The 17,468-nt window shown below is 37.5% G+C and overlaps 3 protein-coding genes across 3 annotated transcripts; 1 reads left to right on the forward strand and 2 right to left on the reverse strand.

Moving 5' to 3' along the window:
- The first annotated feature begins 3,226 nt into the window (after positions 1-3,226).
- On the forward strand, positions 3,227-5,937 carry LOC103943443 (PP2A regulatory subunit TAP46). The gene is made up of 9 exons (XM_009353758.3): positions 3,227-3,419; positions 3,529-3,651; positions 3,802-3,888; positions 4,040-4,144; positions 4,331-4,492; positions 4,639-4,674; positions 4,768-4,839; positions 5,116-5,396; positions 5,534-5,937. Exons 1-9 carry the CDS (start codon positions 3,318-3,320, stop codon positions 5,784-5,786), a joined length of 1,221 nt encoding a protein of 406 aa, XP_009352033.2. The 5' UTR covers positions 3,227-3,317; the 3' UTR covers positions 5,787-5,937.
- A 570-nt stretch (positions 5,938-6,507) lies between these two features.
- LOC103943442 (phytolongin Phyl2.2-like) lies at positions 6,508-8,415 on the reverse strand. The gene has a single exon (XM_009353757.3). The coding sequence runs from the start codon at positions 7,679-7,681 to the stop codon at positions 6,911-6,913; it is 771 nt and encodes a 256-aa protein (XP_009352032.2). The 5' UTR covers positions 7,682-8,415; the 3' UTR covers positions 6,508-6,910.
- A 3,967-nt stretch (positions 8,416-12,382) lies between these two features.
- Positions 12,383-17,068, reverse strand: LOC103943441 (starch synthase 1, chloroplastic/amyloplastic). The gene is made up of 15 exons (XM_009353756.3): positions 16,760-17,068; positions 15,544-15,905; positions 15,352-15,429; positions 15,122-15,246; positions 14,900-14,981; positions 14,623-14,796; positions 14,274-14,355; positions 14,086-14,177; positions 13,939-14,001; positions 13,757-13,846; positions 13,463-13,587; positions 13,273-13,381; positions 13,124-13,179; positions 12,980-13,019; positions 12,383-12,794 (listed from the first exon to the last, which is right to left on the reverse strand). Exons 1-15 carry the CDS (start codon positions 17,055-17,057, stop codon positions 12,636-12,638), a joined length of 1,935 nt encoding a protein of 644 aa, XP_009352031.2. The 5' UTR covers positions 17,058-17,068; the 3' UTR covers positions 12,383-12,635.
- Positions 17,069-17,468: the final 400 nt, after the last annotated feature.

A 17,468-nucleotide genomic window follows, 5' to 3' on the forward strand; every position in this document is an offset into this window, starting at 1 on the left:
TTATTGTTCTTGTATACATATTTATTAGGTCACTTGTTCTGCCTTATTATTGGTTGAGAAAAGTAAATAATACTTGCTAGCTGGCTCTGAAGTTCTAGTAACAAGTTTTTTAAGAACACTTGTTTACCGTGTTGTTTTATGATTATTGAGCAGTAGTGATTTACGCACTCTCGTCTTATGTTCTTCTTCTACATTCGTTTTCTTGTTTTTATTCTTCAATTCATCTTTGATACATTCAATACAAAGGCTAAAAAGAGCAATGTGGGTGAGAAAATGAATGTGCAAAAGTTGTTTTCCTTTGTAGTTCTAGTTTCTCCCAGCAGGGAAGTGCCAGCAAGCAAAGAGTCATACTTAAACATGATGTTTTTTTAGTATGGAATAAGTGTTGGACTTTATTTTTAAATACATAGTTGTAGCTAATTTGAAGGGTGTGTTTATGATAGAGGGGAAGAAAAGCCAAGCCACTACCTGCGCATTAGGTCTTTAATTTCGTTTTTCTTTTTCCAATTGTCTAAGCATGTTTCTAATACTTCTACTTTATTAAATTGTATCTTTTCTTTTGCAGATGTAAATGAAGCCAAGTTAACTAAACTAAAATAATGTATTCCTTATTTGCATTAAAATTGAATCACTCACTTTATAATTTAGATTAAATAAGAATACCGCTCGAATACTTGTGCCCACCAAATAAATACAAACTACATTTTTCGTCTTTTTTATTTACTTTTATTAAGAGTAAGGGAAAAAATTCAATACTATTACAATAGTTTAGGAAATGACGCATGAGTAGAACTCAACACCCTATTCATTAGGATATTAAACCACATGTTTGCAGAGGTTTCTATACCTAGCAACTCAAATTATTGGCTCCCTAAACGACGAAACAACATGTGTTTACTATTTTGGAATAGAAAAATAATAAGCATCAAGAAAAAGATTGTTTTTGATGAATGATGAGGAGAGTACAATTCAACAGAGAGAGAGAGAGAGAGAGAGAGAGAGAGAGAGAGAGAAATAATGCAGGTCATTGACAAGAGAGCAACCTTCTCCTTCACAAGATAGGTTGATGATCAGCTGATGACCAAAGCTTTTAATCAGCAGAGCCCCAACACAACCACCCCAATTCAAAATTGTAGTGCAAATTGGGAACACATGTAGATGTTGATTCATTCGGCCTGACTGAGACATCCCCAAGCCCCATCCCACCCATTAATGGCTGCCTCTCTAACTTCTATAACTGAGTGAGAGCTGTGAGCATTTCACTTTTTATACATTAAAAACCATGGGATTGAAACCCCTAACAAGTTCACCTCAAAGCTTCATGAGGTATTGTTTGGGATTGAATTTGAAATGGTTGAAAACGCTTTTGAACCACCAACATAGTTTTATTAGTTGTAGAAACGCTTTCTGAAGAATCACCTGCACTTTCAAGGGATTTTTGACAAAGCACTTGGATGTTTAATAACAATTTCGACATGTTTCCCATGAAAGAACCTATATATGAGCAAAAAATTCCTACAATAGCAATCCCTTACCAGCACTTAATTAGTTGTGACAACTACCGATTTCTTGTAACGTGTTAGCTTCGCAGGACAAAGATCAGCAGGCATTGGATTCGGCTGATGCCGGAATAAATGAGCACAATGACCATAATTTGTTGCGACAAATAGTAGCAAACAGTACTATAGTAGCGTGAAAACCCAACAAAACTAGTCCAACAATTTGACATTTAACCAATTCGTTTTTTTTTTTAATAAAGGAAACGAAGCTCTTCAAGGTCCCCAGATTGAACTTGAAGGAGACAAGCTATGGAGTTTGGAGGATGATCAATGTTTTGTCAGGTTAATTAGTAAATTTAGACGAAAAATAGCCAGTTAATCATAGTTTAGTGGTAATAATCATATGTGTTTATCACTTTTTTACCCATCAAAAGCTTGATATGCAGAGATATTTGGTCAGTCAAAATCATAGTACAAGAAAGTTAAATTCCTAGCATTTCTTCTGCATTAAAATTATATATGTTGTTTGTCTATGAAGTAGAATTCTCTCTCGGAATAGAATTCTCTCTACTCCTCTTTTCTCACTTTTTTTTTTTCTTTTTCTTTCACTCTCTACAAAGAAGTCAACACAAGATGTTGACGTGACTTAATCGAAGTCCTTACGTTTTTTCATCACTACCTCCTCAAATGTATCATCCCATCACCAGCCAAGTTCCCCTCAAGATCTCCAGTAATTCGCGCTATTGAACTTCCTGGAAGAGAGTTCTAATGAAATCGGAAGCAGTTCATGTCGAAGCTTGCAGACGTATCTAGCTCTTCCGCAACACCGGCAAGTCCAGAAGAAATCTTGGGTTGGATTTTCCAGTGAAGCTAGTAACGATGTGCTAGTTTCAATATTCACTTCAGTTTTCGACCTTTTTGATCCCGTTTAGATCCTAAATTTTCACAGAACTACAACGAGATGGTATTGATGTTTAGTCGGAAACTGTTACGAATTCTTGCTGAACTTTCACTATCTCATGGTTAAAAGAAGAGTAATATTATTCATATCATATTTTTATACCATATTTTTATAATGTAGACATTCATCATTTGAAAAATTTGCAAAACCTAACAAAATGAAGGAGAAAGACTCATTGTGTACCACAATCACTATTTAATTAACTAATTTTTCTTAATTATTAGTTTCTTAAATAATGAACTAAATTTAAAAATCTGATTAATTCAAATGATGTGACCATCCACATCAAATGTCATCTAAGGTGATATGAAAATATGGTACAAAAATATAGTAAGAATAACATTTATGTTAAAAGAATGAATTGAAAATTAAAAATAATTTGTTACAAAACGACCTTGATGGTTCTATGAATGTCATGTTCATTTCATAACAACATGCATATTGAGTCTCTACGTGATCAATTTTCTAAGAAAGTTGTAGAGTGATATTATTCATACATTTATTTTTACCTCTTACATATTTTTAAATTTTCAACTGTCGAATCAAATGAGTTAAAATTTGTTTTGTTTGACCCGGAACTAGGCTTGAGATCCACTATAGACAACCCGTGCACCGCTCCACATCCAATTCAGCCCCACGCTAACTTACGCCGGAGGCGCGTATCTCTCACTATAAATTCCTCCCATCTCATTTCCCGAAATTTCTTAATTTTTCCATCTTCTTCTCCAGAATTCGATTCCCAAATCTGGAAACCCTATTTTTTCAAATTCGCGATTCAACCGCCCTAACATTTCTGGAAATTAGCAATTCGAAGCTTAAACTAAAACCACACCAGAAGAAGCCCCTATTCAAATTTCATGGGAAAGTTGAACATGGAGGACATGCCTCTGCCGGCACTTTTCGAGCAAGCTCGGAAGATCCACCTGGGGGCGACGGATTCCGGGGACGGTGTCGATCAGGTACACTTATCTACACCATAAGTTCATAGTCTCGCTCATTTTTTTCAAAAAGTTTTAATTTTCGTTTTTGTTTTGTAATTAATTTAATTGATTTGGGGATTACTGGTAGGAGGAGATTAGGAAGGGGTGCAGAGCTTTGGAGAAGTGCGATGAAATGATAAGCAATCTGGGTTTGTTCTCGGCCAATGAGACCAAGGAGGATATCAGCACCACCAATCTCAAATATCTTCTGGTAATTCTTTTGGGTATTTGTTTTTATAGTCGAAAACTTTGAATGATTGTGAAAAATCGGCATTTAGTAATCATCTGATGGAATAGTTTGGAAAGTTTGGATTTTTGGTTTGAATGTAATGAGCTCACTTGTGAGGGGTTTTGATCACAGGTGCCGTATTACCTCGGGGAGTTAATCGAAAAAGTTGCGCAGGATGACAGGATATCGATTCTTAAGGCTTCCCAGGCTAAGTTAAAGGTGAAGCATTTTCATTAGTTACTTGATGATAAAGCAATACTACATCGGGCATGTTTTGCTAGTCAATGTCTCTGTATGAGAATATGTGTTGATTGGTTGGTTTGAGATTTATGTTTCTGTTAAAACTAACTAGGATTGGTGTGTGTTGTAGGAGTTTATTTCAATTTGCGAGACAATGGAACTTGTTCCAAAAGAGGAGTTAGAAGCATCTGCAAAACATGGCCCAAATTCACATGTTGATCGAAGGGCTCTAAAGGTACTGTAGTTTTCTTGTCGTCTTTTTTTAGAAAGCATGAAAATCCTAGCTCAAATTTCATGGATACTCATGACTTTAATTATTGCATTTTGTTGTGCTGCCAACTGTTTCACATGTTGCGGGGCAGAAAATGTGAAAGTATAGATGTTGTAATTTGTTACTTACGCTACTTGCATCTGTATCCAGATTGCTCGATTTAAAAGGCAGAGAGCTGCAGAATCAAAATTGCTGGAAATTAAGGAGCGGAAAGAGCGAAGGGGGCGTTCAACTAAAGCATCTGCCTTGTCAACTCCTGTTGAGGCAGGAGAGGAAGATGTGCTGGATGATGACGGAGAGGAGGAGCGGGAGGTTTGTAGATTTCTTGTTAGATATCCTCTTTACTGAAATGTTAATTGGTTCTACATCAGAATGTTCTCAAAAGTTTAAAGTCTAATTACATCGGTTAAAAGAAAAAAAATAAAAAAACTCTCTAATTGGAACCCTTGTTTTTGTAGGCTTGGTTTACTACAATCTCTTTGGCAGTTAGTAAGGTTAGTTTACAGCTTAAAGTAATCCTCCTAAGGCAATTGTTTTTATTCACGTCAATTCATACTCATGTCTTTTTGCCATGCAATCATGTTCAGGCTTTTGATCTGTTGGAGATGCTAAAGAAAGAGGAAGAAATGCTTGTAGCTTTTAAGGAAAGGCAATCAAAGGTATTTAATATTAACACTCTAACTTAAGAACTTTTATTGTGTTATTATTAGTGTTGGTCTTTGAGTTTCATTATCCTTTCATGAATTTTCAATTTTTAGTCATAATTAGGAGAGATAAAAATTTCTGGAGCAGCGTGCTAAATGTTATAGAAAAAAGCTGCATGTCTCGCAACTAGACCTATTTCTTTACGTGGTAGATGGTTTGTCAGTAAACTTAACACTATTTAGTAAAAAAAGCTCTGTTCTAAAAGCTTTTGTTTTTGTCATGTATTTCAGGATGGTGGCAAGCAATTTTATCAAGATGTTCTTGATGATCGTGCCAAGAGGGCCGAAGCTTGGCATCGTGATGCTGCAACCCGCGTGCAGTATAGTAGACCGGCAGAGCCTATCACCTGTGCAACTTTTGCTCAAGACGTTCTAGAAGGCAGAGCCAGGGTTTCAGAGATGCATGAACACAAACATCAGCCACTAATATTTGGACCAGCAAGTCTTATAGGTGGAAACCCAACAAGTGAGAGGGAAAGGATGGCGGCTCAGGTTTTCCAGCCCAGTCATAGGTAAATCTCCATGTTCTGTTACTTTGATGTGCCAAGTCTAATTTATCACGAGCACAAATGATGGAAATATCTGGTTTTCGTGTTTGTGATTGCATCTTTCTTTGTGTTAAACAAAATTAAATCTACTGTGCGGCAAGGTTGCCGACCATGAGCATAGAGGAAGCCGGATTGAAGGAGATGGAGATAATGAATACGTGGCAAGAGAGGAACGCGAAACTCATGGAAGAAGCCAATTCTGCATGGTACAAGGAACCTATGAAACCAGGACCACCACCGGAGGGGGAAGATGAAGACGATGATGCCGCTCAAGACAGGGCGAGGGCTTGGGATGACTGGAAAGATGATAATCCTCGGGGTGCTGGCAACAAGAAGCTCACCCCTTGCGGATAAAATGGCACCTGCGGGATTCTAAGATTTTGATTCTCGCAAATTAGAAAGTTTTGTATTCGGTGTCGTTCTTGTTGTGACTAGATTTACGTTATGTATATTGATATCACCCAGATAATTTATTTGAATAAAATATAGGGAATTTTAATGAAAAGCTTTTGGTACTGTTCACTTCAACGAAAAATCATATTTTCATACTAAAAAATCAATCATGTTACTATTCATTTTGTCCTTCATTTTGTCTATATCGTAAAAATTCAAAGTTTTCAAGCTATTTTCATTAGTTTTTTTTAAAATATATTCTCATGATTGGTCTACAATTGGATTGTCAAAATCATATTTGGTTGTCCTAGCCACAGATTGAATTGTTGACGGAATGACGGGTTAGGGAATTACATTGACGAAATGATGGGTTAGGGAATTACATTGATAGATTTTTAAAATGATAGTTTCGGTCAATTTCATAACCATTTGCAATAAAAAAGCGAAAACCAAATTTAAATACTAGGCGAATGCTGTCCACACATCATTTTTCTCTCCTGCAAGCACTAGTTAATTTCTATTTGATTTTTTTCAATTTATTCGTAGCGACGTTCGAATTCGACGTTATAAAACGGAATCAAGCAAAGAAGATTTAGCTTCTTGGTCTTTTAGGCAAAGAATCAAATAAAGAGACAACTGTGGAGGAAGCGGAAATAAAATCCAGAAACAGAAACAACTTCCATTAAAGCTAACAAACAGTTTCTACTGTTAAAACCAAATATCCAGACATCTGAGAAATTACAACATCAACTGAAAACAATGGAAGGAAACCAAACACAATGCCAGCATAGTAACGATCTGTAAGTATACACAATTTGACGCAGTACTTGGAAACGCTTATCGCTAATTGTATAACACAAAATGTAGCTTAAGATACGTACAAGAAGCTCACCGGAAGGGCTAAGAAGACAGTTACCGGTACACAACCGAAGCAGAGCCTGCGCCTGCGAACGCATTGATTTCGCTAACTCATCCCTCCGAGTGCTTGTTTGTAATGTCACAGAATTGTCAACCATCTTCGAAGCACAAGCAGTCAAGCACAATACAACACGGAAACATCAAAACCTTTCGAAATCCCCCGAAATTCAACTGGCAATGCACTTGAATCCCCTGCAAACCCACAACCAAATCCCAAACAACACGGCGCAAACAAACAAGTCGAGCATCAAAACCACCCAAACATGCCTCCTCCAAACTTGCTTGGCCTTTTGGCGGTCGCCGGAATGCAAATGATCACTCTTTTGCGTTGGCAACGAAAAATCCCTAAACTCGCAGCCATTAGCATCGTCACATACATCCACCTTCTTCTCCATTGCAGTCACATCTTTGCAAAGATCGCCATTAACCTCTCCAGATAACCTCTTCTTCTTCTTCTTCAACCCTTCGTTCGGCTTGTTCCCAAGCAGTGGCGTCAGCACCATGTTCTTCCCTTTACTCGCACTCAAGCTCAGATTCCGACTGGCTGCCGGTGAATTGGGCAAGTCCGAGGCCATTATTTTCTGAATAATCGAATCAAACTGGACTTGCAAGCAACGAGGGGCAAAATTATCCCGAACCAAGATCGACCCACTTCCACTAACCTCCTCAAAATCCGATTTCAACCGGTTTAAGAACGAAAGCGCCTCGGATTGATCGAGATCAGCATCGTAGATAGCGAAATACACAAAAGGGTCATGAATTGAGAAAATGTAAGTTCTTTTTCTTACGGTGTGAGTGAACATGGAATGGTGAGGAGGGGCTATCTCCACGCATTGCTGCGCCAAGTCTCCGAGACCCGGCTCTTTCGAAAACTCGCCGAGAATCGTGACCTTGTGGGCAATGCAGGCGTAGAAAATCAGATTCGGATTCGAAATCATCGATTTGTCTTCCAACAAAGCCGAAAATTTTCAAGCTTTTCAATCGGAGATTCAATGGATGAAGAGAAAGATGGGATTTCGATTCGGAATCGAGTCCAAGAGGATTCGCATGCTAAATCTGAGTCGTTTCGTGTGTGTTCGATTCGGAAAGATCGAATCTTTCGAAACCCCCACGACTTCGAAACGTTTCTTATGAGTTTCTCTGCTACTTTCTCTCTCTAGACCATTTCCCGGAGGATTGGATTTTCTTTTGTTTCTTTCTCTCTGTGGAAATGCAGAAATCTCTGTGTGTGTACAATATCAAGGGTTTAGACTCCTCCGATTGAAGGGAGGAATCAACCGTTGGAATGCGTGGGAAGGCGAAGGGAAAAGGAAACGGAATAACGGTTTCTTTTTATCCAAGTGCCCTCGCTGGAAGGATTTATTAAGGATGTACCCTTCAAGTTGCAGCAACCATTCTTGCAACTCTTCCCTTACACAAGCTCTAACCCATGGGATAAAACTTTAAAATCCTCTCAAGCCATCTTCAACATTGGGCTAAAATAGGCTTTGGAAAGAAAATACATCTCTGGTCTAGATTTCCCTTAGAATTTAAGTCTGACTTAAATTATTTTAAACCCACAAAACTGTCATATTTCAAACATTTTTTTCGTTTTCTACATATAATGTAACGGTTGTGATCAAATAAAATCAAATCTAATGGTAAAAATAAAAAAGATTTGACAGTCTAAAACTAAATATAACGTCTAAAATAATTTAAGAAAATTATGTAAATCAAATTTAACTTAAAACTTTATAAATACCTATGTACTTCTATGATTTTTAATTACTTATTGGAAATTAAATATTTTTAGATTAAAATGTTCATAAAAATAAATTAGGATAATCGACATAAATGTTATTTTCAAAAAAGTTATTGAAAAAGAAAAATTAAGCTAAAATCATTATTTAATAATCTCATGCTAAAATTTTTAGCCATAAAGGTTGAAAGAAAAAAGCAGTTTCTGAGTTATGGTTTGAAATTTTATAACTTTATCCCCAAAGGTTGGATATGGTCTTAAACCTTCTCTTTTTTGTTTTTTTTGTTTTTTTTTTTTGTCTTTCTCATACATCGTAATGGAAGTAGGGACCAAGGTGGTCCCAAGACCACTTGAATTCTGGAAAATATATATGTTAAGGTCCTTTGAGGACCCTTCAAATATATAGTATGGGTCCTTTTTGTGTCGGCTAAATGTTTGATGTAATACATGTTAGGCATATTCCGATAGGTTGCATCGACAGCACTCAACAAATTCTCTCTATATCACTTGTGACTCATCAGATTGTTTTGACATATATCATTATCTGTTGACACGTGCACAACATGGTTTGGCTGCCGACAACAAGACTGCCAAGAGTTCGATGAAATGCCTAAGTGAATAAACTTTCTTTTTTAGCATGTTTTGCGCTATATTTCTATCTAAATAACTTGTATTTAATATCAAGACCTTCAAAGATTCAAATCCTGGATCGACCACTATATCATACAATGGTTTTTGCATTCTAGGTCATCTTTTATAAGTCAGCTCTGAAAAAACAATCATCAAATGCAAATCATGAACATTTAACTGTTTAATTGGTATGATAAAATTTGAGTATCCAAGTAAGAGACATAATTTGTCTATTCATTAAAAAACAACTAGATGGCTAAATAATTTTGAATTCATTAATTTTTTTTATATAGATATTCATTGAAAATGATAAAAAAAATAATAAACACTTCCAATCACCAGAAAACATTATAGTATGAGAAAGAAAAAAGAAGTAGTTCAAATTAGAAGGTTATTTATTTATTTTTATTTTTTCAGTACATCAATATTTTTACACTAAGAAGATGGAGAGTTTGGCCAAGCCATACAGTGGACAGCCTAATTTGATATCAAATTCGCTATCTACGAAATTCAAACCTAAGACCGCTCACTTCAGTGAAGAGGAATATCATCAAACCGTAGTATTGAGTGGCAAGGTTATTAGTACATATTTTTATTATTTTTCAATAAAGAAAGAAACTATTATATTATATTTTAGTTGAATGATATAATATAAAATAATATTGTTAAAAGAAAAGTTATTTTATATTGTGTAATGTGGAAAGTTCAGATCGGCGCTTGCTGGCCTGGTTGATGCAAGCATATGTTATCCATTGTTTATATTTTGTTGTGGGGCACGAGCTTGTATGCTTCGAATGGCTGCGCTGGGGGTGGGCACGGGCCGGGTCAGGCCCAAATTTGAAGGTATCGGAACGGACCCGGGTGCAAAGGAGATCGGCCGAGCCCAGTCGGGAATTACATTTTCTTATATAGGAACCGGACCTTACCCAGGCTGGATCCACGGGTCCTTGGTTTTTTTTTTTTTTTTTTTTGAAAAGAAAACAAAAAAAAACTGGAATTTGCACAAATTCACCAGTGCAGCAAATTATGCAATAGGAAACCCAGATAATGCAAGAGGAAAGATTTCGAAAATTTTCCAATTCCAAATGCACCTACTTCCTTATAAATTCTTGAGCACAAACATCTCCAAACAAAGCAGATCAATACTCACAACAGAAACTCAGATAATATAATCCACAAAAAATTGAAACGCATAGCGAAATTAACAAAGTTTAAATATTTAGCAGGTCATTAAGTATATAGGCATCACAAGAAATCCATGATAAATACGAACAGATCTCGATATGAAAGCCCTAATACAAAGCTAAGAGTGACCTAACACACATGGAGAGATCAGTACTATTCGGCCTTAGCATCCTCACTGGCGGCAGCAACGGTAGATTACACCACAGAGCTCGCAGTCTCGGACTCCATGGTGCCGTTTTGAGCTACGAAAGCAATGGCGTTCCTGGACTTGACGATGTTGAGCATGCGCTTACTGATCTCTTTGGAGTAAACCTGTAGGATCTGAATCTCATCCTTCTCGATGAGGGGAGGGAACGACACACTCGAGACGGCGAATGAGAGGTGACAAATTGAGAAGATGGTGGTGGGGTGGCTGGGTTCTGTAAGTTTGGGTCCCTGGGATGTCAAATTGAGACGGCGAGAGAGAGGTGACAAATCGAGAAGATGGTGGTCGCCTAGGCCGTCATGTTGTCGGGGTGGTGGAGGGAAGGGGATGATGCACTTGAGACGGCAAGAGAGACTCAATCAACAGAGTGAGAGTGACAATTGAATTCGATAGGTTTGAGGACGAGCAAACCTAAAACCAACGATTCAGATTGGATGAAGAAATGATCTCTTCAATCTCATCCGTCCATTCTAACTCCAAATAGGCTGGTCCGGTTACCTGCGGTTCCTATACTTCAGGAATCGGCCTGAACCGAAAATTTCAAAGGCCCACCCCGCCCCACCCCGTTTCTGTTTTTACAAAATAGGAACCGATCCATAACTGCCCCGAACCTTAATTACCTGTCCCGATCCGCGGTTCCTGTACCCGTTTGCCCACCCCTAGGCTGTCTTGTGAGTTGGCAAAGCATAAAATTGCATTGGTAAATGATTTCTATGTTTATTCGAAAAATAGTGTTACTAGAGAGAACATATATTCGAACTATATTTTATAAAATTATATTTTGTCGATTATATTGAGAATAAGAGTAACTGGAAGAAGATTAGCACATAGGATGCAACTCTCACTTTCTATGAATTTCCATGGCACTCGTGTTTATTTTTAACATTTGAATTGAAATCGGACGTGAATCAAATACGGAGCGTAAGACTTGGAGCCAAACTTATGGTCAAGAAGATGATGAAATGTTTCTGTGAGTCTTCCCAATCCCATAAATGATAGATAATCATGACTTGCCATCAGTTATCCTTTTTTTTTTATTTTTTTTTTAAATATGGAGTGTAAAAATGAGAGAAAGGATAACTGTTTCTCATAAAAATAAAAATAAATAAATAAAAAAGTTTTAATAAAACACTCCTGGTAGTGTTCACTTTTAACGTTAAAGAGATTTTTAGCCTAAAAAATCACTTCTAGTACTATTCACTTACACCTTTATTTTGTCATTTTATTTAAAACTAAAGTTTTTGAGAGCTTCTCATTCATTTTCCTTTAAAAATAGGGTGTTGAAAGTTGAACTTGATAGATAACATATGCTTGTACTGAGACCAAAAGTTTTATAATATAACTAAATGAATAATTATTCTTTTTCTCGAAGTATTTGAATAAAGAAAAACTAATGAAAATAACTTGAAAACTTTGAATTTTAAAGATACTAACAAAATAAAGAGTATAGTAAATAGTACTATAATTGACTTTTAATGTAAAAATATGATTTTTCGTTAAAATGAACAATACCGAAAGCTTTTCGTTAAAATTCCCTTTGAATAATCTATCTTTCTAGGGAAGAAGTCAACCTAGGGTTGACTAGGTTGACTTGCTTAATTTGCAGAAAGGATTCAGAACAGACAACTAATCCCATTTCTTATACCAATTAAAGTATAATATCATTTGAAAGTGCTTTTAAAATGACTAGAAACGTTTTTGATGCAAATGTTGTCAGAACCAACCTTCAATAAAAGTGCCAGTGAATTCCAGCATTTCAAGTGTTTTTACAACCCAATTTTTTTTTATTTTTCTAAAAGTACATTTTAAAAGTAATATCAAACGAGCCCAATGTCTACTAATCACGGCTCAAAAGAATGAAACTGCTTTTATCATATGTAATGGGGAGTGAAACTGCAGGATGCTTATTAATTTGCACTCAAATGAATCAGAATTAAAAGTTTTACGCATGTATTTACCTACCACGTCGACAACCGAAAAACAACGAACATGAAACGAAAAACTTATCTGTTGTAGCGTGTTTGATCTCTCAGCTGACGGATAACAAATAGATTACCCTATACATAGGACTGAAGCGCGAAATCTTTTGGTCGTTGTTCTTCATCTCTCGGTCTTTCTTTTGTTTTCGAGTCGTTTACTTGACGTAGGGTGGATCGATAAAGGCCCATCCGAAGACCTGCTCGTACTTGATTGCGGCACTTTCCCATGTGAAGTCTCTCTCCATGCCTCTCTTCATCAATCCCTCCCAGGAAGGCTTGTACTCTCTGAATGTCCTACAAGCAAGTTTTAGTACCTGCAATGGATTAACCGTGAGTCAGTACGGCAGAAAAGATTCTCAACATTAAGTTTAGGTTGAATAAACTCCGCGAGACTATATGAACATCCAACGTACTGGGTTCTTTGATATAGAACATTGTAATAATCGATGTTTGGGTTTAAAAAACGCAAACGGTGAGAGACGTAGCAGAAAAAACTTACCGCCAACATACTCTCTTTTGTTAATGGAGAAAAGGTCCACCTGCCAATGTAGTCCACAATGATGCCATAAGTAAGATTCTACGAAATTTTTGTAACAGGAAACTATCAAGGAAATGCGTTGAGCAATAGAGTCAAGTAATATACCCTGTCCCGTCACCCTTGCCTCCTTGAGCATATGGATTGAAATTCACTACTGTATCCTGGAACATAAGTAACAGAAAGCATCTAAGAAAGAAGCAACGTCATGAGGAACGTGATGAACCAGATTTCATTTTTCAAGTATTTAAACTCACTCTAAGTCCTCCTGTGCTATGAACCACTGGTACAGTTCCGTATCTCATTGCATACAATTGATTTAGTCCACAAGGCTCGAACCTTGACGGCATCAAGAGTATGTCACAGCTGGTAATTCCAGGATCAGGGTCAATACGATGCATGTATGTAGTAAAAGCCTAAACGATGAAACACAAAATCTTGAATTACCCTGCGGTTATTCTATGGGAAACTGGAACATTAAATCCAACCCAACCCCGGAATTTATCTTTGTAAGTTGCTTCTGCTGCTCTCATCCAATCTTCACACACTGGGTCCCCAGATCCCAGCATAACCTGAAACATATACATACCCTTAGTTGAAACTTGAAACAAAAGAGCATTTATGAGCCGTAGTATATGGTACAAAAGTTCTCAGTAAAAACTAAAAACGTTAATGTCGAAAGTTGGGAGCAAGCTACTTAAAATAACAATACCAAAATCAATGGAAAAGAGAAAAACTCACAAATTGCACGTCATCTTCCATAAGTAGTGGCATTCCTGACTGAATCAGGTCTATACCTTTCTGGTAGTCCAGTCGTCCAACGAATCCAATCTATAAATTTCAAACTCGGATCAATATTAGGAGCAGAGTATAAATCGTAACTGAAACTGAGCATAAGTAGACATTAACGTCTTAAGTCTTACCAATGGGCAATCCGGCCTAAGGGGAAGACCTAACTCCTTCTGCAAAGCAAGCTTGCACCGAACCTGCAGCCGGCACACAAGAACGGTAAGAGAATTATAGTATAATAACACCATAACGCCCCATCTTAAAATGGTAGATTTAGCCACCTTTCCGGAAAGATCATCAGCAGAATAGTGGGAAGCAGTGTGTACATCAGTAGATGGGTTCCATTCAACCACATCGACCCCATTGGTGATACCTGTCAGATGGTATTATTCCATTAATTGAGAGTTATTCTCCTTGAGCATGGCACACGGTAAGCTAGACAATGAAATATGAAGTTTAAGTGACATACCAGTAATAACACTCTTTCTACTGCTTAGTAGCTCATTTAGACCATATCCACCTTCAACGGTTGTTATTTCCCAGGAGTAGCCCTACAATTCGAAGGCATAATTTAAACATGAGATATAAGAAGAATAGCATGATGAAAAATATGGAGGCACATGTCTGTTTGGAAAGTTTTGAAAACGCTATAATCTTCATCATACAAGTGGCCTAAACATTTTGCAATCATTATTATACGAACAAGATGCAATAAGGTCGAAAAATCCAACAACAGGTCTTATTACCGATTGCCATAAAAACGTTTGATGCTTCATTAAATGAGACACAACAAAGACTATATATGGAATACAACTGACCTCGCTGACTGTCAGAATCCGATCAGATGTCACAATTGCACCCTTTAGGATGTTCACTGCTTCACCTTTGTCAAGAGCATGGGCCCTTGCCCATGTTGGAAACACCCATTCCAGTGCTCCGTACCACTCTGCAGGTAGCCCCAAATTCTTGTATGTTACTCCTGGTTCCACTCCCTTGCATATCAAAAGATGACGTTTAATAAAGCTGATCGGATATATGACTAAAGATTGATAATAAAACAAACAAACAAGAAGGAAGGAAAGAAAAAGCATCAACCTGATGTGCAAGGTTATGAATTACAAGAATACTTCGTGCATCCTTATAGACTCCATATGGACGATACTTGGCAGCCAAAAGCCTGAAACAGAGGGACATGTAATGATCAGAAGTCCACTATCAGTATGTTTACCTGAAAAAACGAAAAGACAGAGCAATATAGGAAAGATTTAAAACAAAATCATATATAGCTAATTCATTTAATTAGTTGAAACTACTTACAATGGCACAAGGCCAGCATGCCAGTCATTGACCATGAACAGGCTTTTCTCCCCATAGGTGAACCCTCCCAATGGAAGCACTAATGGTGCTTCACATGCTGCATGGCAAAGTAAAGTGAACCGAAACTGTAAAACCAAATGAGAATAAAACGTATCATTATTCGTGAATAAAACAGGATACTACTTAAATGATATATCCATTACGTTCAACTTTTCAGTTCAAAACTATACCTGATTGTCACCAAATGCACCCAAACTATCACCATATGGACTTCCAGGTCTGTGATAAGACGGATGGTCCACGAATACCTAATGAACATAGGAAAATAGGTCATCATTGGCAAAAATTCTATCAGTCTGCAGAAGGCCAAACTGTTTAAAAAGGGATCAACTAGAACACAAGAAGTATCCCCAATATCTTACCCAATCAACACCTGCCCTATATTCATGGTAGAAAGAAACTTCTTGCTCTCCACCAAAGCAATAAACCTTGACGCGGGTTTCCAAATCAACAGCACCAGAATATTTCTGGTCTGCAGCAGTACCATTTTGATATCTAGGAGAGACAACCATAACACGGTGTCCACGTGCTGCTAGAACAATAGGCAAAGAACCGCAAACATCTCCTAAGCCTCCTGTCTTCGAATAGGGCGCAGCTTCGGCACTAACAAACACAACATTGTACCTTACACTTGCTTTGGATGTTTCTTTGCCATCTATTTCCACTAATTCTTCCCCTCTAACATAACTTACATCTTCAGGCGAGTTGATGACATTGAGTTCACCTGCAGCAAAATATCAGATGGGCCCCACAACTAATTCACAAACAAAATTTAAAATATCTCAACACGCCAGGGTTTGGAAGTATTCCTCAAAAATTGCAGTATTCCTCAAAAATTGCAGTATTATTCGATTCAACCAATGAAAATGCAGCATTCGATCACGAACCAAACAATGTACATGCTATGAGGTCCAGATATGGGGACCAGAGTGGAAAATATACAATCTGAGGTGGAGACCACAAGAAATGAAAGGACCTGGAGTCCTCACATGCAAATTGATGTGGACATCCAAATCCAAGGATGCCTCACAAACAAGTGAAGATTCCATCAAGAACCACCCTACACTCAAAATAGCAAACTTCTGACACATCACAAATCGCTTATCGAACCAAACGCAATGATTTTCGGAAGAGACGTGGGTTGGATAGTTGGCCATGACAGTGTCCCTCCCCGTAAATCAGAGTTTAGAATATCGCTTTGCAAGACAAAAAAGCAATGATCTTTAGGAAACTGAAATGGGGCAAGCATCAAGTAAAATCTAAACCGCATTTACTCCATATTTACCAACCAATGCATCAAATAAAACATCTATCATCATTTCGAGGTTAGGTTGTGTCTCCATCAGCATGCCACAAAATGTAATCACACTAAAATCTATCTGGTAACAGCATTCAAATTTTTACTCAAATTTTCCAATTAAAAAAATAAATTCAGAATTTCGACTTCAACAAAAGGGAAACTCATCAATCATTAAAAATACTTCAAATTTCTCAAATAATCCACCAAACCAATCCAAAAACAATGAAAAAGCAGGAGAATTTATGAATAAATAATCAAAACCAAGCCTGAACATTTACCGTTGGGAGGAATCAAGTTAAACCCAATAACAGCGCCGGAACCATCTCTCTCGGCGCCCAAAAAAACACCCTTTTTGTCCTTCTGCTGGTCTTCCACCGCCGAAGCGCCGTCCTGCCCGCCGCCGCCACTTCCGCCTGCAACCGACGCTCTCAGCCGCAGACAAGCTGCTCCCCTCCTTTTCCACAGAGGAGCAAAACCCAGTTGCCCGATCGCCTCGTGATTCGCGTATTTAGTTGGAATCGGAATTAAAGACGACGATTTGCATGGGATCAAGCTAGTGAATTTCAGAGACCCCATCAAAGTCTGAGAGTTCTAGAGAGAGAAAGAGAGGAGAGGAGAGAGTGTAGAGACTGGGGAGAGAGAGCGAGGACCCGAGTCCGATATAGGACGGAAGGAATCGAGATTTACGTTTGACGGAATAAAGAAGAAAAAAGCAGGAAGAAAAATAAGGAAGTCACACACAAACAAGGAACCACGCACATCTGTTGGGATCAGATATGTGCGATCCAGAAAAAGCGCCAAACCCAGAAACTGATTCCCAGTTCTAAACCACGAGAAACTGGTTCGTATTTTAAAAAAATGAAGAGAAATTTTATTTTTTAAATTATTAATTTTTTAACATACATATTTTATGAATATATTTTTGCTTATCATCATGTGTATGATTACCATCATATTTATCATCATTAAATGAGTTTAAATTTTAAG

This window comes from the organism of the source record quoted next, unplaced genomic scaffold (assembly GCF_019419815.1).
Source record: "Pyrus x bretschneideri cultivar Hongxiangsu unplaced genomic scaffold, Pyrus_bretschneideri_v1 Contig57, whole genome shotgun sequence".
Classification (NCBI taxonomy): domain Eukaryota; kingdom Viridiplantae; phylum Streptophyta; class Magnoliopsida; order Rosales; family Rosaceae; genus Pyrus; species Pyrus x bretschneideri.